This window comes from Rhodofomes roseus (genome assembly GCF_022264815.1).
Source record: "Rhodofomes roseus strain CIRM-BRFM 1785 chromosome Unknown C8Q71scaffold_47, whole genome shotgun sequence".
In the NCBI taxonomy this organism is placed as follows: domain Eukaryota; kingdom Fungi; phylum Basidiomycota; class Agaricomycetes; order Polyporales; family Fomitopsidaceae; genus Rhodofomes; species Rhodofomes roseus.
This window is the reverse complement of record NW_025953003.1, coordinates 87,720-110,167: the sequence shown is the minus strand read 5'-3', so window position 1 is coordinate 110,167 and position 22,448 is coordinate 87,720. Positions and strand designations below refer to the sequence as shown.

The 22,448-nt window shown below is 55.5% G+C and overlaps 6 protein-coding genes across 6 annotated transcripts; 3 read left to right on the top strand and 3 right to left on the bottom strand.

The window, feature by feature from the left end:
• Window positions 1–2,359: 2,359 nt before the first annotated feature.
• Window positions 2,360–4,161, top strand: C8Q71DRAFT_728463 (uncharacterized protein; the record flags this gene model as incomplete). Its single annotated transcript, XM_047921955.1, has 5 exons — window positions 2,360–2,444; window positions 2,509–2,879; window positions 3,197–3,360; window positions 3,417–3,420; window positions 3,478–4,161. The coding sequence occupies 5 exons, from the start codon at window positions 2,360–2,362 to the stop codon at window positions 4,159–4,161; spliced, it is 1,308 nt and encodes a 435-aa protein (XP_047772440.1).
• Window positions 4,145–4,855, top strand: C8Q71DRAFT_792630 (uncharacterized protein). The gene has a single exon (XM_047925424.1). The coding sequence runs from the start codon at window positions 4,381–4,383 to the stop codon at window positions 4,678–4,680; it is 300 nt and encodes a 99-aa protein (XP_047772439.1). The 5' UTR covers window positions 4,145–4,380; the 3' UTR covers window positions 4,681–4,855.
• Window positions 4,856–9,697: 4,842 nt separating this feature from the next.
• On the bottom strand, window positions 9,698–10,625 carry C8Q71DRAFT_455826 (uncharacterized protein). The gene is made up of 7 exons (XM_047918652.1): window positions 10,601–10,625; window positions 10,448–10,541; window positions 10,286–10,386; window positions 10,163–10,222; window positions 10,079–10,106; window positions 9,964–10,021; window positions 9,698–9,905 (listed from the first exon to the last, which is right to left on the bottom strand). The coding sequence occupies exons 2-7, from the start codon at window positions 10,472–10,474 to the stop codon at window positions 9,781–9,783; spliced, it is 399 nt and encodes a 132-aa protein (XP_047772438.1). The 5' UTR covers window positions 10,475–10,541; window positions 10,601–10,625; the 3' UTR covers window positions 9,698–9,780.
• Window positions 10,626–12,991: 2,366 nt separating this feature from the next.
• C8Q71DRAFT_456431 (uncharacterized protein) lies at window positions 12,992–15,207 on the bottom strand. The gene is made up of 16 exons (XM_047918653.1): window positions 15,026–15,207; window positions 14,952–14,970; window positions 14,816–14,894; window positions 14,743–14,756; window positions 14,589–14,687; window positions 14,521–14,530; window positions 14,448–14,465; window positions 14,369–14,394; window positions 14,280–14,305; window positions 14,198–14,213; window positions 13,883–13,913; window positions 13,731–13,831; window positions 13,619–13,678; window positions 13,529–13,556; window positions 13,411–13,468; window positions 12,992–13,352 (listed from the first exon to the last, which is right to left on the bottom strand). Exons 1-16 carry the CDS (start codon window positions 15,090–15,092, stop codon window positions 13,216–13,218), a joined length of 789 nt encoding a protein of 262 aa, XP_047772437.1. The 5' UTR covers window positions 15,093–15,207; the 3' UTR covers window positions 12,992–13,215.
• Window positions 15,208–16,386: 1,179 nt separating this feature from the next.
• C8Q71DRAFT_792560 (synaptobrevin-like protein) lies at window positions 16,387–17,292 on the top strand. The gene is made up of 5 exons (XM_047925423.1): window positions 16,387–16,454; window positions 16,519–16,537; window positions 16,622–16,812; window positions 16,896–16,951; window positions 17,006–17,292. Coding segments are annotated over exons 2-5 (354 nt in total). The 5' UTR covers window positions 16,387–16,454; window positions 16,519–16,535; the 3' UTR covers window positions 17,111–17,292.
• Window positions 17,293–21,691, bottom strand: C8Q71DRAFT_912167 (uncharacterized protein). The gene is made up of 3 exons (XM_047929177.1): window positions 21,448–21,691; window positions 20,770–21,396; window positions 17,293–20,720 (listed from the first exon to the last, which is right to left on the bottom strand). Exons 1-3 carry the CDS (start codon window positions 21,602–21,604, stop codon window positions 17,788–17,790), a joined length of 3,717 nt encoding a protein of 1,238 aa, XP_047772435.1. The 5' UTR covers window positions 21,605–21,691; the 3' UTR covers window positions 17,293–17,787.
• Window positions 21,692–22,448: the final 757 nt, after the last annotated feature.

Below are 22,448 nucleotides of genomic sequence, written 5' to 3'. Positions count from 1 at the left end.
CAGACATACACGTGTACCTTATCGCAGGTTCGCCGCACCGCCATCATCGCCAGATGCTCGCTCAGCCGGTCACGACCGACATTGCAAAGCAGGCTGGGGCAGCCCTCGAACTCGTCTGCGCGAGAGCCAGAGATCCAGACCCAACGTACGGGCGGATTATCGCCCTCGCCATCTCCACGCCCGCTGCTCGCGAACCGCGACTAGGCCCGGGATGTTCGGCTCGAGATCGCGACGATGTAGGCCGGGAATGGCAGAGCAGCTTCGACGGAGCGGGACGAGAACGCTTCATAGATCCTAGCCCGGGACCTCGGACTGCTTCTCGGGAACAAGAGACAGCCAGTCGGCGTGCATCGCTGACGCGCCCAAGGAGGCGCGCTGTGTCGCGTCGCGTCTCACCGCTCGAAGCAAGCACGCGTCGGGTCCGCACAGGCTCGCGTTCGACGCATAGCTTATCGACTCCGCATCTTGCAAGGTGAGATGAGACTCGATCGAGGAGTGCCTGAGATCCGGTGGGGGCGAGCGGTCACGAGAGCCCTTGATGTCAGTGGTCCCAGTGAGATTGAATGCAATCTTGCAGTGGCGGGAGGTGCTTCATTGAATCGCGTCCATGTCTATTCCGGAGCATCGGCATCGGAATGCCCCACTCGATCGTAATGCGGATGCTACAGGACAGACCGCTGGGGCAATGGTGCCATCCATAGAATCTACACCAGCTCCAGAGGATTGACCGGGGGCAATACGTGCTCTTCAGGGGATCGCCGGTGCACAATGCATCTTCGTCTGAGTCCGTCCAGCGTTCCGAGCCGCAGACGCGAACGTGCTTCGTCCTTTCGATCTGGACCTGCGGTTGGGCGATGGCCTCCGAACGTTCCTCAGGCTAACGTACACGCCTGCGTCATGGCTGAACGAGCTTGGACGAGGAAGGTTGAGGATCCGAGGCGATAACAGGATTAGGAATGAGTGTGCGAGAGCCTGAGCCAGAAGGTGAAGACTAGTGAAGAGGACAATGCACACTAGGGTCCTGTCCGGGAGGCAGGAGCATCGGCAGAAGAGAAGAACGATGTGGGGTGGACAACGCATCGAAGGCTTGCGTGCTTGGTCGCAAAGGATGCTCGAATAGAGACGTCAGATCGTGGAGGAGCAGTTACTCGAGTGCAAGGCGCAGTCACCTGTGCTGCGACACGTTGTCTGGTGCATGTCAGCTATCCCGACTCCAGGAGGGTACGCCCGCGCCGCAGTAGGACATTGAGTAAGAGAGCTGAATCGGCCGTTGGTCGAGCGCTGTCCGGAAGGCATTCACATGGCGCAATTGGTAAGTGAGTCGATCGATTATGAATGACTGCGTCGTGGGCGTGGATGTGAGATGAAAGAACTGTCGTCTGTTGGTTGTCCGGTGAAGACCTGAGAGGTGGATCGGGCGATGCATATGGTTCGCAGCTCAGGATGTACGTCAGAAATTGCCGAAGAGGTAAGGAACGCGCTCATGGGATCCTGATGGCCCCACGGAGCTGGTAATAACGATGATCAGGAGGATACGATTAAACGTACCAGCGATGTTCATCGCAGAATTTCTGTTCGCTGGCCGTCGATATAAGGACGACGGTGAGAGGAGGCTGGAGAGACACGACGCCCGACCCGTCCCCGCCATCTTCGCACGACCACAGACACTGCCCTGATCGGTCAACCTCGGAGATCGGAAAGCGGAACGAAAGCGGATGCGAAAGCTTATCTGACCAAGCCGCGTTACCAATTTCGCTCGGATAAGCCAAGCGACCCATCAGCAAAATTACCAAGAACTGTACAGCTACGGGTTGCCGGGCTGCCAGAAATTTGTGACTCGCTCTCTCTCCGTTCCACATCCCACCGCACATTCTCCCTGTTACGCTCGGACCCTCTTTGCTCTCTTTTCCTCAGTTCAGGTGAGTCATCGTGGTGGCTGTGGACGCTTTGCCTGTCACGCACAGGATCCGGGAGCTGATATAGTTTCACGCAGGAAATTTTATGCAGTTTAGCGCCAAACTGCACCTGAACGGTCGAGCATAAAAAGAGAGGGCTACCGCAGCGCGACGGGGGCGGCGAGAGCGCGGATTGACGTCCGAGTGGAGGCGTAGAACAGAGCAAGGTGAGTCCGCCGTGCAGCCGGGGCCTGGGAGCCCGGGATCGCGAGAATGAAGGCCGCATGTTTTTCGCCGGGCAAAGGGCACGCCAGGAACCAGCACGCGGCTTTGTGATGCATTGCCTATCTGGGCTGCCCAGGCTCTCGCGGCTACTTATAGTCCTGACTCATTTTTGATTCCGCTCATCTCAATGTTCACTCTTCCCTTGCCCAGGTCTTGTCGCTGTAGAGAGGGTCGCCGCCATGTTTTCCCTTAATCCCGGCTCTCTCTGCGATGTCTGCGCAGAGGAGTATGGCTCGCACAACTACCCCCATTCTATCCCGTGTGGTGAGTCCCCTTTCAGCCCGCCCCGCACGAAAACTTTCTGACCACCGTCGCCGCCGTCGTGCAGGCCACATACTATGCCTCAACTGCTGCAACAACATACTGGAAAAGACATCGCCGCGAATGACTCCTTCCTGTCCTTTCTGTCGCGTGCCCTTCACTAGCGACACCATTCGTTTGATCCGCGTCGACTTCGGTGGCCACGGGAGCGGCTGGTCGACGCCGCGGGCCACCGACGCCCCCGAGGGCCACATACTCGGTGCGGGCGACGACGACGTACTCTTGTTCATGGGCGACAAGGACCGGGACAAGACCCGCGTGCAGCTCGAGTCCAAGGTCGCGCGCGTCGCCGGCAAAAAGTGCTCCGTAGAGGAGGTCAAGCACCTGCACCAAGAGCTCCGGAACTGGCTCTCGACGGATAAGAAGCGTGATGAGCAGGTAAGCGTCGTCGTCATCTGTGAGGTCCCTCCCCGATTCCCCGTCGATGTAAGAGCACGGCCTTGTGCCCGATGTGAGTGAGGGTGTGTGGCGCCCATTACGATGTGCGTGCGACTTCGGCGATCGCTTCCATTGAGCATGACGCCATGTTGTTCCTTCTTCGTATTGCTCACCTTGAGTTCTTCCATCGCCTTCGTCGACCTGCCCTTATTGTTCAGCATGCAACCCACCCTCATACCACTCACCTAACATGGTCGATCGGGAGTCGGGGAGGGGTGCTCCCCGTTCCTGCATCATGATATTGACGAGACTCGTAGACGGCCGCCCTTGAGCTGAGTTCTGCGTTGCTGCACGCGATCCTTGTCAACCACGTCGCACACAAGCATGCCGGCGAGATGGCGAAGCAAGTCGAGAACAACCTCCGTGACAAGCTGAGGGAGGTACATAACGAGAAGGAGGAGCTCGAGCAGGAGCTGCACAGGTGCGTCTCCCGCTTTTCGTGATCGTCGATCTTCACGCTGACGTCGTTGTCTCTAGAATGGTCGGTCCCTCGCCGCATCCTCGGACGAATTGCGATTACTCACCGGTTTTCTTACAGCGCACACAGGCTGCAGCCCGGTCCGCCGAGATTCAGACGCTTCGTGCTGAGATGAACCGCCACAAAATCAAGACCGCGGCGCCGACGCTTGGTGTCCCGACCACGCCGCCGGCTGCCTCGCTCGCGTCTGCGCAGAGCGGGCTCACCTCGCCGCCGCGCCCGTCCTCGACGACCGCATATATGACCTCACGATCCCGGGCCACGTCGCCGACGTCTCCCACGCCCTCGTCCGCGCGCGCCGCATACACGCCTGCGACTGCGTCCCCGCTCACACGCATCAGCTCCGCGTCTGCGGCGATGCACGGGCACACGCGCTCGGCATCTGCGATCCCCATGCACCGCTCCATGACCCCCGCCGCGCGCCCCGCCTCCGCGATACCCGCCCCTGCCTCTGCGCAACCGATACCCCACCTATCTGCGAAGTCGCGGCTTTCGAGCCCGCCGCCCGCACTCAAAATGAGCCGCTCGACGAGCTCCAGCTCGGACGAGAAGGAAAAAGAGAAGCAGCGCCATGCCCAGCGCGTGCAGCTCATGGAGCGCTGGATCCCGTCCATGGATCCCGCGTCGTCGAGCCCGCCGACGGGCCCGCCCACCAAGTGGCCGCACCACCAGGCGAGCCAGAGCCATGCGTCGTTTGTGCCTCCACCCCGGTTCAAGACCCCGTTCTCGGTGCACTCGCCCTAGATGCGCGCCAGTATATTATCGTTTGGATCAGTTATTCTTCACTCACCTCGTCTCGTCTCGTCTCGTCTCGTCTCGCCTCGGCCGGAACTCCCCTACCCTACTAAACCGATAGTGTTCCCTCTCCATCATCTCTCCTCGCCTCGCCTCTCGCGCTCTCGACCGTCCTCTCTCGTCTCGCCTCGTCTCCCACCGCATTCGGATTGATTTCGAAGCGCGCGGATGGGGGGCTCCACGTCTCTACTCGCTTGGCCGAAGGTACATACTTACGCGCGTTGTATTCGGTGTCCATGTTGGATTCGGTTGCTTATTCCCTTCAGCTTCTCCACCCTGCAGCTCGCTCGCGTGCGCGCGGCCGCGTATATCCCCTTCGTTTTTTTCGTCTCTCATCCTATCTATGTGGAGCTCCCCGTCGTCTCACCTCTACCCTCTCCTATCTCCTCTAATCTCTCCGTCTCTCATCTGTCGTACTCGATAGTTCCCCTCGTCTCTTCTTTGTCCTCAGGAACCGTTCCTCGCTGAACTCCTACCCTGTAGCAAATTGCTCTCTCCTCTCCTCTTTTCCTCTATCCTGTCGCGCTTGCGCGCGTGCTCTCAGTTATGACTCTCACGGATTTATAGAACGTTACGATTACCGTACGATACCTCACGAACTCTTAGGACTTTGTTACGACTTATACAGGTGTTTAGGCACACATATTCAGTGTGATGGCTCAGATCAGTCGGGTGTCAATTGGACGCTGTTCGGTGAGTGAGACTCGATTGCATGCTAAGTATGTATGCCCAGTCTCAAGGCTGCAGGCACCCGAGCGATTCGGTGCAAGCAGCAACTCACGTACTGTAGGTGCTGCAGCAGTTTCAACGCATCCCAAACGACGTGATCGCGCATGCTGTGGACTCCTCGCCATCGCCGTGGTGTCGTCGAACCAGCTAGTCACACGAAGTTACTCAGGTCGCCGCACCCGACTGCCATCGTTTGCGAGGGGAAGACGGGTTAAGGGCCACAGACGTGTCGCTGGCTGATGAGCTTGAGACTTTGAGGGGGTGTCGCGCATGCGCCGGTGGGACATGTCGACGTGTACCCTTATGTTCAGAACTGATGAACTATGCGAGACGTCGTCCGATGAATGTCGCAGAAGGAGTTCAAGCGACCCAGTCAACGGGCTCACACGCATCGTCTGACGCATAGGTCCGACTATATGCGTGATTTCGGTCAGTATATGCCAAGTACATGCGGTCAATATTACTTAGGAATACGTACTGACAGCTCCCTGGTGTGATCATGATGTGCATAGGTCGTGCATTGCTCGACGTTGACGACCTCAGTTGACGACGTAGCAGGGGAGAGAAGAGGAAGAAGTTGATGCAGACGCGAGCAACAAACCCTCCTTATATGTAGGCAAGCCCGCCGACAAAAGCGGAGCTCTTCAGAAGCCGCGGCGGGGTTTGAAACGAACGAGACGAAGGAGAGACAAGATCGAATGTTTGACGGAAGAGGAAGGTGCCTTGCCATATGAGGAAGGCGTTGTACGTCAAAGTCATGTGCGGACTTGCCTGATGACGACATTCGTCCGCTTCCCGTCAGAATCGGACAGACGATCAACATGTACAGTATAGACGATCGAATTCTCGACGTCAGCTTCGAGCGAGAACTATTTATGTCAATCGGGCTCCCGACTTCCACAGCGCCCGGCCCTACTACACAATTGCTGCCACTTGAACAATTCGAACCCTTAGTCTCCATAAGTACTTGAGTACTGGCTTGTTCGTCCCGGGCTCCAGCAGTACAGCGTGCACAGTAATAAGTCACATACTGTATGGGGAAAGGATGAGAAGAATGGACGGGAGAGGGCTCGGACTCAGTTGCTATACGTTACCCCACCTGAGGCTGAGGCTGACGGATGTGGGCAGGGATACGAGGGGAGAAAGAAGAGAAAGAGGGAGACACGGGGATATTCACGTCTACATAGGGCTCAGTGGCATAGACTGGGGTGTAACCTTCACATCCGACGGAAAGACCGCATCATTCAATCAGAGTTTACCGACTAGACAAAAATCACGAATGACCTTTCACGCTGGCCGTTGATTTCAGTAGAATTTTTGTTCGTGTCACTGTAATATCCGAGGATGAGAAGCGCTACGTCCTGCGGGTCCTCACGCTGAGTACGGCTCATTTTGCAATCCAAAGAACGCTCACAATTTCCGTACTAGGTAGGGCGCCCCAGTTGAGCACACGAGCACGCAGGTGACCCAAGCTTTCCTCGAGATGCGGCACGTCTGACTACATCGTGGGCTGTTGAATGATCGTGAACTTGCGTCTACCGGGTACGACAAACACTCACGAGATGAATAGGGAGCTCCCCACACTGTATACACCCTGTGCCCGACCGGTTTCTCCCCTAGGGACCTGAACTTCTAGTCCTCTTGCAAGAAGCTACTGTATGCAATGTGCACTGAGCATCGCCCTTCTCAACGGGTCGGATCTGGGTCCCGAGGACCCCATCCTGCCGTATCTTCCCGTTTCGAGGGGCCATGACGCACCTGTGTACGTTACCCCGAAGAACGTTCGAAGACACCCTCGAGGCCGCCCGTACCGCTAGGCAGAATCGCTGGCACTGGCACGTTCGCGCCGATTCGAGGCAAGGCATGGGTACGTGTGTGTCGCCCGCCGACGATCTTCCTGGACTAGTAACGCCGATTGTGGGGACGTACAGCGCTCGAGGACCGATTAGCTCCATTTCACCGTGGTCCTCGCTGCGGCTGAAGTCGAGCGGATCGCGACGGCCGATGGGTGGATGTGACTTGCCTTCGGTGCGGGCAGTACGTGTCTCCTTCGTATCACATTGGACCCGGCTGCCTGCGTGACCTCCGGATCTCAGACACCATGGGATCGTAGCCTGAGTCTTGCGGAGTTCAAGGCTAAGATCCTTTTTGTAGTTCTGGGTGGCGCGTAGACACCGGAGGAGGAGCGCGTATGCGACGCGTGCGCGTCCCGTCACAACAGCGTGAAAGTGTGACAGTGACGTGCGTCGTGCACGCGCCGCGATGCCACACCTTGACTTCGACTCGGTGCGACTCCTTGTGCGCTTGCAAATGTTTATCAACAGAACATCCAATTGTATATTCTCCGCTCCCTCTGTATCTCGTCTTGGCACTTCAACGACAGTTTACATCGCAATGCGAAGGGGGTGCGCGACGACAAGACGCACCCATTGGCAATTTTCCGCGATCCAGTCTTCATACGCAGACTTCTGTTATGTGAAGTCGTACTGAAGATGCCCGCTTTGGCCGGCGGACCGAGAGCGCATTGCGGGATGGCGATGCGGACGACCACTGATAAGGCACACGTGTAGGTATGCAGGTTCATTGTCTATAGATGTCTAGCGGGCTGGGCTGGCAATATTGTACGTCTGTAAGTCATTATCATTCATCTGAATGACGCCTCACTTATCCTCGAGCAGACTCGACTCCTCAATGTGCATGGTACCTGACACAACAATACGGCATCGCTGGCAGTATCTCCACCTCTCCGTCGACAATTAGAGCAAACGGTGCTGCATGCAAGACAGGCACGCAACGACCCTCATTGCGGATTTTATGCCGGTGGTGAGTCTTCCTGGTATCTTACGCTCAGCAGCGCAAATGGCACGCAGCGTATAACGGCATCGCCTACGACTTGCAAGGATGCCGGTCCGCTCCTCGCGCGATCGTTGGCATAACACGCGGATCAGAGGAGGCGCATCAGCCTATCAGACGCTCGACAAGTGCCTTGCAAGAGCCAATAGTGGATGATCGGGGCTCCGGTAGGTTGAGATGGGCCCCCGCGCGCTCGGCGAGTTTACGTGGACGCACTTATCGCTCGCGTACGAGCGACCAGGATCCCCTCTCGGTGGAAGTGAACGCTACCTGCCCGTGCGCGTTGTTCCCTCTACAGCATGCGACGCTAGTACTTACGAGCTGCGGCCAGCCGCTTGCTGTGCCAGTCTCGACACTCGCAAGACCACTTAACACCGGTGATCGCGGTCGAGGGCGTACTAAGGACCGAGGACGCGACACCTTTGACTTCGATCACGGTCCGTGAAGGCGAAGCGTCCCTCGGATCGACGCTCCACAACATGCTGCAGGCTGCCCGGCCTTTCAGCCTTCCAGTTCTGCCGCCGAAGCTGCATTCTCGCTTATTTGCCTGTATCTCGCCTCGGGAAGTAGAGGTCAATTCAACGGTTATTCGACCCTACACCGAGTTCGCCGCTAGACAGTGCGTTCCATGTCTTCTCTCTCTCAAGTTGCCTGTATTGCTGCGCACAACGTGCACTACTCGTGTCGCAAAGGCCTGAACCAAGGAGATGTACCTCTCCGAGGGTTGCTCGTCGCGCTCACTTCACACGACGCTCCAGGTCGCCCTCTGTGCTGCTGCGCTTCCTGGGGCGAAGCTGAGTACCTGATCGTCGTGCATTTGCTCATGCTGGCCACGCCGTCCACCAATTCAGCCGTACAAATTCGGCAGGAAAACAGGCTCGCGCAGTCGATAGGCTCCGGGACGCCGAGCAAAACTTGGTCTCCGCGGTGATAGCGTCCGTTCCGACATTTGCACTGCAGTATTAAGCTGACCGCTGATCGTCTTGTCCCCTCACTTTTTGATAGTGTCCCGCGGGATGCCTGGGCACTGTTGGCTGCAAGCCCAGGCTAACCTCGGACGCGCGAAGTGCTTTACTCGAGTGCATCGGGTTTGCGACGCTGTAAGTGTTGTTTCATCATGGTCAGATCCAAGCCTTTGCTTGCCCTTCGCATGTTGGGTTACGGCTGACATCCAATCGTTGGCTGGTTGTAGTGCAGAACACTCGGACAATGCTGTGTGTCACTGGTCGTGTGCACGAAGTGAGGGCGTAAGTATTACCCTGACCGCAGCAGGCGCCAGTGTAGCAACACTCCCGGAACATGAACGGCTCTCGCGGTGACGGTCGGTCGTTCCCACTCCATATAGGCACCGATGCTCTAGCCTCACCCCCTCGCAGCCTGTATGGAGCACTAGTAGCAATCGAAGGCGGAGCACCCGTTCATCGCGTTTTGCCGTTGAATTGTGCTTGGGGGCTCTGACGGATTTGGCAGGAAAACAAGCTCGCACAGCTGATTGGCCCCGGGCCCGGGCGGGGAGTGCGAAGCACTAGAAGGCCACGCAGTATGGGAAGATGGACGACTCTATGGAGCTGACGAGGGTACTTTGCACCCAGGCTATTCGCAGGATGAGAAGATCCGTCTTGCACTGCAGAAGACGTCCACGGTCATGGTCTCATGACCATTACACCCTTTATACGCCCGGTATGGCCTGCTCTCTGGATCGATATCATACCTACTGTACATCGCGGCCTTACAATTTGGCCACTACGTATGAGACATAGGGGGATTTCCGGACTATGATACATACATGGCTCTGCCTTGAATCCATTCTGAATACTCATACACACGAGTATTTCTGTTCTTTTTCAACACAGTCCTGTACGTCTGCAGCATCATGCATCAAGAATTGCCATAGGAAGGCACGGAACGGGAAAAATTGACGATCGAGGTGACGTTGGCTCAATACGGACTTCGGGGAGAGCGCATCCTACAAGCGGTCCTTCCGGCTCAGGAATGCGATATGCAGGAAACTTCAGTCTCGTGAGAGCGCTGAATGGGCGACATGATGATGACGTTCTGGGCCCTGAGCCCCTGCCTGGCATTCAGAGCCACAAACAATGAGCTTAAGATGACTACCATATACGGGATTAATGAGGCGGGAAAAGTCTATTAGAACAATTACAGACTCACGATTCGGGAGGATCCACAGTACGGCCGTGAACACTGGTAAACTCGGTATCGCAGCAAACTGTGTCGACGATGTGTGAGACGTATAGTATTCGTCAGATCACGGAAGGTGGCGTACCATTACAACGCCCGCCGTTGCACCTACACTGAAGATGTATTTTGCAGGTGAGATTCGCCCGTAGCCACCGCAAATTGCCAATACCTTGTGATCAAGGCAGTCTCCATGCTGTACAGGATGACCAGACGCAGAACACGGTTGACCCTTTCAATGGTAACAATCAGAGCTGCTACGCAGCCTGGTGAGGTCAGGCAAAAAACGGCGTACGTAGGAAATACGGAGCGACGCCGCCAGAATACGCTAGCTAGGATGATCGACATCACGATGTCGGATGCTGCCAACGAGATGAGTGATCCGAATGTGCCGACCTGGGGGAGAAGTGTGCGTCAGCTACTGTCAGCTCAACTCGCAGAAGAGCTGCATACGTACCGGGCTGGCTGACAAAGTGGGCGACATGATCCTAGACACAGGTCAGGCCTATGTACCAGCAGAAGCAATAGTACGTGCATTTTGATCATAGTGACTGCCAGGTCAAATATAGTGAAACAGCTGTAATCGACGCAAAGTTGTAACATCACTTACATAGAGCGAACACTGGGTGGAAGTGAACTTCAGCCATGAATAAAGCGCGATGCACAGGAATTACCAAATGTCACGAGAGCACTAGTCATCTGATGAGTCCAGCATATGCGTTAATACTGGCTGAACAATGGCCAAAGCAGCGATGACCTACGATAATGGCGCACAGATACCACTTGCGGCTCACTGGGACGATTCACAAGTCAATTTTGAGTCTTATCCTGCACTATCATTATCATTACTGACGCCTCCAAACACGATACGAGAAGATCCTGAGAAGTGCAGTCAAACGGTATATAGTCATAACGATCTCGTCACGCACCCTTTTTGACCGAGATCACTGATAGTCTAGAAGAGCAGCGTGACAGTTCTGTAAAGTCTGACAGAGCTCGTGACACTCACGCTCACGAGCAGAATGCCCTAAATGACGATGAGCGAATCTTCACAATGCAGATGCCAAATGACAAACCATGCCGCTCCTGCGAAGGTATACGGCATCATCAAAACAGGTCGTTCAGTATTGTTTATGGCTTACCACGTCTGCCTGTCCAACGCAGGCGGGTCACTGTGGTAATTCACCGTGTATATGTACGCCGAGTCAACGACGAGGAACAGGTGAACTACGTTGATCGCCCTGCAGAAACATCTTAACGCAAATCTACTACCAGACTGAGCAACGTAATTACCAGACGAAGAAAACCTGTGAGATGGTTGATCAGTAGGCTTCATGCACCCGATGCGGCGAGGACTCACCAAGCATCTCATCAATTTAGGGTCTGATTGGCTATGTTTGAAATAGAACACGGCTTGGCCGTTGTTTATACCTTGGATGCTACTCTCGATTAGTCGCCGCGGACGCATGGTATACCGAAGAAAAAGTCTTCTTGCGGCAGTTCACTCACAATGCACCGACAACAGCACCTGGGACGACATGGTCATTGTGTCGAAGATGAATGACTGCAGACTTACCCAGAAGAAACGCTCCTATAGTCCCGTCTAGTATACGATTCGAGATCTTGGGCGTCGGCGTAGCCATTTAGCGAGAATGGATCCTGGCCTCCAAGTCATCGGTGCCCTGAAGAGAGATACGAGGGCACATAAATAGGATCCAGAATGCTGCGGAATCGCCCCCGGCTTCTTCCTTGCTGACCGCCTGGATGCATCAGAGATCGAAGGACGTAGCACTTCCTGACAGCTCTTCTACGAAGCGTTCACAGGGACAAGGGAGAGGGAGATGGAAATGGAAATGTTAGTCGCACCTCGGAGTCCTGACAGCGTCATCTCCATCGAGCAATGGCCATGGCCAACGCACTAGTACCTTCCCGTCTACCCACGAAATCTAATGCGAAGTCCTAATGAATCCAGTTCTATCAGATAAGTGTGGTCTCTTTGCCTACACGCCATTGGTTTGCATAGTCGGTTCATATTCCGGCCGCGATTGCACCATGTGCGTTGATCGAGGAAGCAGGAGAATGAGTAACACTACACGGAGGCTTCACTGGTCTGCATCACAGAAGTAAGCTGGGATGCAGCTATGTCCACTTCGTGCGGGAATAGAACGGACGGATCCCCATAAGTCCCCAGGTACCTACCGGCGAGACGACAACACAGGTTGTCGCGGCAGTGGCTACCTGTGAATTCCGTGGGCACAATAATGCTATGAGATGGGACAACAAATTCATCGGGATACCTGAGGGTCAGACCAGCATCGTATGCATTGTACGCAGGAGACCGCACCGTGATTATTGCCATAAGTTTAAACTAACCACGTCCCATGATCATGTCGACGCAACTTGCATCTGCTGTGCACTAGATCACTGACGGCAGAAGACGTCAGGCACTAGAAGACAACCGTCAGCGGACAAAGGCGAAGAAGACGTACCGTGAGTAGATAATGTACTGTTTCATATAAGTGCCGCGAGAGCAATTCAGCAAGGCAGCGTACGTTGCCTAATCGGGCCCTGTGCACCAATGTACGTCTCAGGGCCTTCATACATGGCATAAGACTCGATGTTGCTCACCGAATGGGCACTTCGGGTATCGTGACGCCGTCAGACACCTTGTCACGGTCGTTATGCACGGGCATATCTGGTTGAAATGTTGAGAGCTTTAGGGCGGGGCCCAATAGATAATAGTCTCCGTTGCATACCATAATAGCCGGCAAGCGTCATAGATAACCGAGTAACGTATACTGTTTGGCAGCTGCGACAGATGCAGTCACGACCACAACTAGTTCCAACACGCCAGCGATCATGATCGCATGCATCCCAGTCCTAGCATAAAGACTGAACAGTCGGGACGTTGTTGCGAAACATAGCTCCTCTTGTCAGCTGTGATCAAAGGCGGTATCAGTGTGAAGTACCGTGGTAGAGTACTTGCCCCGTATGTATCTCGAGTGTTCCGGAGAGTCAGAGTCGCTGCATAGCCCATAAAGATCGCAACTGAGGCAATCACACTCCTGTCTACTGGCCGTGCTGTGACACTTCCAGTAGGCGCGAAGTCAGCTTCTCCGCTTGATTACCAGGCGTTTCACGATATGTGTGGTTCACGGAACTGGCTTAAACCCGTCACTACAATTAAATTTACAGCGCACTCACAAAACGAAGTGTAGCCCCGACCTAGAAATCGGATACGCCGGAACTTCGAACATCGAAAGAGCGGTGGCTCGCCCCGTGCACTGGGCCCGTGCCGATGACGCTCGTCAGTCTTAGTTTCTGCCGAGCATTGAGAGCGACAAATAACGAGCTTAGAATGACTGCCATATATGCCGGTGAGCACTGTCTAGCAACTTGCTCGACAACATTGTTACTCACGTTTTGGGAGAACCCAGAGTATCGCCATGAACACTGGCGTATTAGGCAATACCGCATACTGTTTCATGAGCGCCGCGGTTATATGCTATTCATAACGCGGAGGATTGTGACTTCGTACCGTGACTACACCCGCGATTGCACCTATGCTGGAGATGACACTTCTCAGTCACTATTGATTAAATGGTAAAGAATTGTAAAGAATTGATACCTTGTTATCAAGGACGTCTCCATGCTATAGAGCACGACGAATCGCAGAAGGCGGTTGACACTGCCAATGAACGTCAGCGCCACTCGGACTCGTGAAAGGAATATCGACGTACATGGGGAAGACAGAACGACGCCTCCAAAACACGAAAGCTAAGACGATCGACAACATAATGTCCGATAGTGCTAATGTGATCAGCGACCCGTATGTGCCCAGCTAAGGACCACACTACATGAACTGTTCAATCATCAAGGGAATGAGGCTTACAGGATTGGTCGGCGCGGTCGGTGCCATAATCCTGGACAAAAGTCAGCGTAAGACTCGCGCACTAACGAGGTATCGCACATCTTGACCATCGTGACTGTCATGTACAGTGTAGATGTCAGCACTGACCGCGCCATCAGCAGTGGACTTACATGTGGTCAATCCTGTGCAGCGACGGTCAGCAGTGTACAAAGACACCAGTGGAAGAGTGATACCAAATGTGATAAAAGCGCAGACCATCTGCGTGAGAGGAGCGACCTTGTGAGTATTTGTGAGCAACAACTCAAGTAATCATCACTTACTACGAGAGCACTCAACATCCATTGGCGGCTCACTGCAATGTTCGGAACGTCAATGTTGCGCCAATGTTGAGAGAGATGAGCAACGAAACACAACTGACGTTTCCAAACGCGATACGAGAATATGCTGTGCAACGGAGATAGGTTTATCATTGTAGTGCAACGTCAGGGCAATGTCATCGCAACATACCCTTTTACGCCGAGATCACCGACGACCTTTGAAATGCGCGTTCACATTCAAATAGACAGCAAATACGGAGAACACTCACGCTGACAAGAAGGATGGCCTATATGCATGATTAGCCAATCATCGCTAAACGAGTGAGCGAAAGCTGCACTGACTATGACGCTCCTGCGGGTGATGGACGCTATCACTCCTCGTTCCTCGCTCAACAACTAAGACGACTTACCAAGTCAGTGTGTTGAGATTAGAGGGGTTGCTACGGCCATCGACCGTGTATAGATATAAGGCATCGATGACCAGAAAGAAGTGGAATACGTTTACTGCCCTAAACAATCATCGTCAGCAGTTGCGTGACAAACCGACACATGAGGACGACTGACAAAACGAAGAGGATCTGACGGAACACCGTCAGCAATCATGATCAATAGCTTCGCCGCACAGCTGACGCCTTACCAGACATTTCATTATGAGAGGATCTGTTTTTTGATGCCTGAAGTAGAATATAGCCTGCCCGATATTGACACCTTGCAATCTGTGACGCATAAGCAGGGGAGTAGCGTAGAGAATGTAAACCGGTAGAACCACTTACACCGCACCAATAATTGCGCCTAGAGTGAAAGCATGAGGCATCTAATCCGCATGGACTACATGAGACCGACTTACTCAACATGAACGCCCCTATAGTCTCGTTCAACACGCGGATGGGCACCTCAACCGTTGGCGTAGTCATCGCGCAAGGATTGTACGGCAAGCCTCGTAGTTGTGCACCACAGAGCAATGCGACGTCGTATATATGAAGGCCAAATCTCAGAATGATACCTCCGGCTTCCGCGCATGCTGCTTGTCGGAGGACACCCGACTATGGAGCACAGAAGGGCTGCCATGATAAGAGCTTGACCACAAGGAGGGCCGAACGACAGTTGCGACATACCAGCGACATCACGCTGATGATAGAGGTCGAATGGAGATAACACTGAAAGTTGCGGTCAGCGTGGTTAAGTCCGGGAGAGTCACTCCATCACTGGATGGCTATAAAACCAATGATCAGAAACAGCGACACGGAAGAGTGCCCAACCGGACATACGCCAGTTATATTCATGACATCGCAACGGGACTCAAGCCCGCGACTCCGACCTCCTCGGGCCATCGAGGATACGCTGCGTCCTCGTTAGAAGCGGAATGAATTGGGGGTAAGACGCACACAGGGAGGACCAAGTTACCGTACGGGGAAGTGAATGAACACGGGTAGAATGAGTCTGATAGCACGAACTTTCGAAAGAAGAATGGGCAGTGCGCAGGCGGTGCGTCGCTCCAACACCGACGAGCACAGCGACAACAGACGCTGCGGTAATGACGGGCTCACATCGTGGCAGGGAACCTCCCAGGTGCAGTACCCTCGCTGCATGTGCGCGAAGACTTCGTGCACCTTGAGTTGGAAATGGGATCACATGTGCATGGCATACAGCATACAGACTACATTCAAGGTGAGTCAGGGCACATTTCGCCGCGGGTAGACAGGACTCACTCAGAAACAAACTGCCGCAGTATGTCCACCGTGGTCCGTCAGGGTAGTCGTACACCAATCCTTGTACCGTGAATGGTACCACAAAAGGCGATTGCGAACTCTGAGCTCATATGGCGCATTCCTCTGAGTATGGCGCATTCGTAGCGCATATACCCCGCATATAAAGGAGGCGTCGGTGAGACACGCATGAGAATAAGGACGGAATTCATAGCTCGTAAACACGCAAGAGCTTCGTCGAGTGACGGTGAAGTTCAAGTCGTTGGGAATGCCTTCGCAGATGGATAGTCGACCAGGCCATACAGAGCTTGATGTTGAGTATAATCTGGACGCAAATTTGGGACGAGTAGAATATTTGGGACAGGGTAGGACCGGAGCTCTACGCGGTCAAGAGGACTGCGTTGCATGCGGACCAGGCCGATGTGTGCATGCGGGGTAGTTTGGTCGTGTTTGGCAGTGGCACCGTGGCAGGACCTGGCTGCCGTCAGCCGCGCCTCGCCGTTCACGACGACCACCAACGACCGACGACGCAGTGCGACGCTCCAAACACCCTTGACATCGTTTGATACGGTGAGTACGACATTGGACAGACTCTTACCAGCATTCGCTCATTCGCGCCCGCTCGGCACCATAGATCCCCCCTTTAAAGCCATGTCAGTATCTCAACCCAGCATGACACGCGCATCCTCTAACCCCGTCTGCTCGCTCACCATGTCCTAAACGTGACGCGCATACAGGTCTGAACCCTATGATCCTTACCTTCCCCGTGGCGGTTCTTCCTCGAACCCGGCTGGCAGCGCGGGCGCGGGCAACGCCAAGACGGCTGCTATCCAGCAGCAGATTGACGACACCGTTGGTATCATGCGCGAGAACATTACCAAAGTAGCGGAGCGAGGCGAGCGGTTGGATCAGCTCCAAGACAAAACAGGTGCGCACTCAGTCCTCGTCGACGTTCGTCGGGTCGTCGGACCCGCGCGCTGCGGATGCGGGCTGTGCTAACCGGTATCACAGACAACCTCGCCGTGTCTGCACAAGGCTTCCGCAGGGGAGCCAACCGTGTACGCAAGGTGCGTTGTTACACAATCTACGCTCCGCGCCACACTTATGCCTCTGGTTTGTAGAATATGTGGTGGAAGGATATGAAGATGCGCATCATCATCGGCGTCGCCATTGCCATCATCATTATTATCATCGTCGTCTCCGTCGTGAAAGCGACCCACCATTGATCGCCACCTCTCTCTCGTATCTTGGCCCTTGGACACCGTTCTGTCACGTCACGACCTGATGCTCCGTCTGTCTTGTGTGTGATGTGTTGTATACATGATACTTATCTATGCACGTACTACTATAATTCCTGTTTCTACTGGGTACGGCTGAAGCGGACTACTTTTCCCATTCCTCCATCCCTCGCATGACTGCGCATTGCCCGCCTATGCGCTGGGTGATGTCAAGTAAGATGACTGAATGCACTGGCCCGGAGCAACATCGAAACGACGGTGACGTTGCATCCGCGGGGTCCGGCAGCTCAAGGCACGCCTATCTCGACCGAGGTCCGTCCAGACGCCATGATGACAAGGAGAGCGTCCATAGAACACTACAAAATTCATGCATCGATGACCATAGCAGACATGATATGAGAGCTTATGTTTCAGCCAACAAACTAAGAAAAACGTAGGTCCGACCTGGTAATGTAGGTGCAAGTATGCATTGGGGGTAATACACGACAACAACGGGGTATCGTAGAATCGAACGAAGGGTAAAGCTATCAAAAATGCCAATGCGAACCACGGCAAGACAGGAACAGCAGCTGCCCGTCCAGCGCGGCTCAGATGCGACTCCGGCACATAAGTTACTGCACATAACATCCATAACGATACTGACGTAGAGCCGACGGTAGGAGTCCCTACTCCTCTTCGCCCTCGTCATCCTCCTGGATGGTCGCGGGGCCCGAGCGGCTCGCGGGCAGCTGTCGCCGGCCGCTGCGCTGCTGCTCCGTCTGCTCGAACGACGAGTCAGGCAGGGGTGACGTGCGCCCCATCGGCGACCTCCCAGCCTTGCTGCGCGCACGCCCACTCGTACTCGGAGCCGCAAGCCCCGCATTCCCGCGTTTCCCGCCCTGGCGCCCTGCGTGGCCTCTCGGCGGCGCGGATAGCATCGGCACCTCGGGCGCGCGGGGTACGAACGGCGACGCGTACGTGGTCTGCGAGCTCGTGGCGATGCCCACGCTCGTGCTCGTGCTCGCATGAGTGGGCATCTGCCCGAGCCCGCCCGCGAAGCCGGGCCCTTCCTCGTCCTCGTCGACCCAGTCGCTCTCATCGCCGAGGGTCAGGGACGCGCGCCCGGAGAAGACGTCCCGAATGCCCTGTGCGCCGTCGACGGGCGGCGAGACCGCCAGGACCTCGATCGCAGAGTACGCCGCGCGGTTCTGCCAACCTGGCGGCTCGTGTCCCCAGCTCTTCTTCCAGCTCGAACGGCCGAGCGAGGAGAGGTATCCGGTGCCGCTGCTGTTCGGGTGCCCGAAGGGCGTCTCGCGCTTGCGCGCGACGAAGGAGGTTGGAGCATGTTGTCGCCGCGGGGTCTGGCTCTCCTCGAGAGAGCGTCGGCCGGGCGGACGGTTCGGCGAGCTGTTCCGCCTGCTCTCGCTCTCGCTAAAGTCGTATATCGACCCGGGCCGCGAGGACGTCAGTGAGTGCGCTGAAGACGCAGAATTTGAGCGGAGGTGCCCTATGTGTGGTGGTGGTGCATGAGTCTGCCTGACAACACGCGTAGAGGAACCGGATCCCCCTCTTCGATGGTACTTCGGCAGTGGTGACGCCGTGCGCCCAGGATGCATCGAGCCCGCTGAGCTAGCGGAGGGCGACTTCCGATGCCGATGTCCCATGAAGCTCTGTACGGACGACGGCCGCGAGACGTACTCTTCTCGCTCCGAGTTCGGCGTATGGCTACCGAACGACCGTCGGCTCGCGTCGCTCCTCCGTCGCGTGACATCGGTGTATCCAGGTGAGTCGAAGGTCGGGAACTGCGCAGACTGTACAGAAGAACGCTTCGAATTGACACTACTCGACCGCCGTGATGACGCCGATGCCCGCTTGGCGCGGTTGTTCGCGTTCCTACCTGAGGACAACTTGCCTCGGTTCCCGCTGGCTCGTCGCTTGACGGTTCCTCGACCTCGCCCAGCTATGGGGGTTGAAGGACCCGGACTGTTGAGCTGGCGATTCTGTGCCATACTCTGCGAGGTCAATACGGGCTCTTCCTTGCGCTTGCCTTTCGGATCTTCCTTGAACCACATACGGAATGCCGACAATAGGCTTGCGCGATTGCGGCTCGCACCGAGGCCTTTGTTTCCTGTGATGTTCGGAAGGGCAGAAAGTGTATCTCGCGGTGAGTCGGTTCCATTGGGAGGAGGCGATGACCTGGCACCGGCCATGACCCACGGAGAGCCGGTTTCAGCCTGCACGTTCACAGTGCTGGTGGATGGCGGAGGCGTAGTCGGTACTCCTGCGTCCTTGGGCTTCAGAGGCGGGCTTTTCAACAGCCTACTCGAGGCGCTGCCGTGCGATGCTCGAGGCTCCTCGGCGGTGGCTGGCCGCCTGTCTGCACTGTCTCGCACACCCTCCGATGACTTCTTCCGTACCAGCCCTGCTGCCTCCAGTGCAGTCGTCGCGCGTTGCATGATGCTCACGCTCCCCGAACGCGCCTTCCTGCCCCTCGATCCTTGATCCTTTTCTTTGTCCTTCATACTACTACCAGGAGTAGATGGGCCAGAGCGAATTGATATGTCCGCCATGGACGGCGTCGGCGACAACAGTGCATCGGTAGGAGACTTCGCCCTCGGAGGGGTCCTTGGACGAACTGTGGTAGCCGCAATGGGCGTAGGAGGGATCAACTGCAGTTCAGGGGCGGAGACGGCCTGTGCGAGCGCGGTAGGTATGGAATTCCTGGCCGGTGTCTCGCGGGAACGGCGCTCGCCGCTGTCCTTGTCGTTGGCACGCTCTTGTTTCCGTTCCTCTTCCCGTCGTCCATGCTTCAGTTCGCCCGCAGACTTGACCTCGTCTGAGGACTCGACGAGTTCGGTCATAGGCTTCACGCCTTCCTCCAACACGCGCCTCTCTGCCTTGCGCTTCAGCATCCACCAAAGCGCACCCGTAGCATCGCAGGCGTCGCTCAGGACGGAATGGACGATTTGAGCGGCGTCGAGCCCCAGCGCACTCATTGAGTTCAGGAGGTCACGCTCGAGGGGTGTCGAGAAGATGATCGGAGCCGGCGTGTTGAGTACAGAAGAGAAATCTTGCGGGAGGACAGGTGCAGAAGACTTGTCGAACGTAGGCGTCGTGGGATCAGACAACGTCGAGGATACCGAACGTCTCTTGGTGCGCGCTGGAGTACGGGTGGGTAACACCGGCGGTACCTTGGATGAGCTCGACATGACACTGGATCCTTGTCTCTGTATGGGAGGGCGGGACGGCGTCTGCTCCAAACTGTCATCGAGGGACTGGTCGACGTCTCGCATGATGTCAGCACTCTTCCGAGGCGTTTCGGTGTCCTGTGAGAACAGGTCATTTGTAGAGTCATCTGGCGTTGTGGGCGACGTCGTAGGGAATTCTGAAGAGGCAGAGTGGTAGGTGGACCCTGAAACTGCCGAGTTCAGCTGTGACGGCGGTCGGACTAAGGGGGCAGACGCAGGCCGTGATGGAATAGCAAGGCTCGTCTGCGAGGCAGTGGGATCGACGGGTAAGGCAGTCCCTTGGGTGAACCAGGGATGTGCGAGTATTTGAGCGATCGTTGCGCGCTTGTCGGGGTCGGTTTGCAGGATCGACTGGAGCAAGTCGCGAGGTTCTGCACAGGGGTGAGCCCTACATCGGATATTCGCGTAGTGTACACATACCATCCGACAACCACTCTGGATCCTCAAACTCTCCTCGGATGACCTTCTCTTTCATCACATTCTCGTCGTCGTCGTCGAAGGGCAGCGTACCAGTCAAGAGGGTGTAGAGTATCACTCCGAGGGACCATACGTCGACTTCTGGACCGAGGTACTTCTTGGCCATGAGCATCTCCGGAGACGCATATCCTGTTGTCCCGCAAAACGTCTCCAGCAGGATTCCGCGCTCGAATTCGCGTGTAAAGCCGAAGTCTCCGAGCTTCAAACGGCAGTGCTCGTCAAGTAGGACGTTCTCGAGCTTGAGATCGCGGTGGACGATGCCCTTGGAGTGCACGTAGGCAACCGCGAGGCATAGCTGGCCGAATATGACGCGCGCTTCCTCCTCGTTGAGCCTGCCCTTCTCCGCGAGGAAATCGAATAGCTCGCCCCCGGAACAGAGCTCCGTGACAAGCCATATGTTGGATTCGGTTGCAATGACCTCGTATAACTGAGTGATGTGAGGGTGATGAAGCTGGCGGTGGTGGTGTATCTCTCGTGTTAAGGAGGCGGACATTGCTTTCGGGATCTGCTTGATGGCGACACGGGTTCCGGTCAAGCGGTGCACTCCGAGACGCACTTTACCGTACGTCCCTGCAAGTCGCTTAGGTAGAGGGTCAAATACGCGACACGCCTGCTACACACCTTCGCCGATGACCTTCCCTAGTGTGTAGTTCCCAACTACCCGAATCTTCTGGGATGAAAGCTCCTTCCCGAGTTCATTATAAGCGTTGGCGAGCTGAGCTTTGTGATTTTGGGCTTGAGACACCGATGTTGAGTGCCGGTGGCCGTTCACAGCCATTGCAACATTTACAAGAAGCGAAGGTAACGAGTGACGACGGTAGGACTCGGAGGAGTTGTTAATGCAATCGAAGAGCGCACGTTGAGCGTGAGCTCAGGCTGCGGTCCCGCGGTCCCGCCAGAGCAATGTGCCTTAATTGAAACCCCGAAAACAATCGTTTCAGATCCCGATATTTGGTATTATGCCAGGATATCAGCTTTTGTTGATATTGCTTTCAGCGTTTAGTATACCAGTCGATGAAGGTACTACATACAACCGTGTCCCGCCACCACCGTGGATTTCTCTGGTGTCTCGTGTGCATTCACTCTCAACACAGTCAAGTCCAATCGGAGCAGAGTCGCCGCAAATCATTCACTGCAACATGTAGCAGTGCTGCAGAGTGGTCGACGTAGGCTCCACGTCTCAGTTGAGAATGCTTTCTGACCTCTCCATGAAGTAGGCTTGGCCCACTGACATCTGGCCGCGCCGGGAGCAATGCATGTACCTGTGCAGACGGCATCTCAGCGCAGTGAGCCTGAAGTGCAGTGCTGTTAAACTATGCAGGTACAGAAGGGCTGGACAGATCCGAGTCTCTGTTGCACTACATCATAGCATGCATGTGCGGTATCTCGAGATCTCGTCGATGTGTGCGTGCCTAGCAGGTGAGTACCGGAGTACAGCTGAAGGCTATTGCCCCCTCCCTGTGTTGCCTACGTATACGTTGATTATGTGCGAGAGATGCACATCGTCCGCAGTGAAAGCTTGGTGACTCGGATACACATCAGTCCAACGAACGACTGCTGTGATATGGCTGTGTAATCAGTTTCACGGACTTCGACGAATTCGTGTACCTTGATATCAAGGA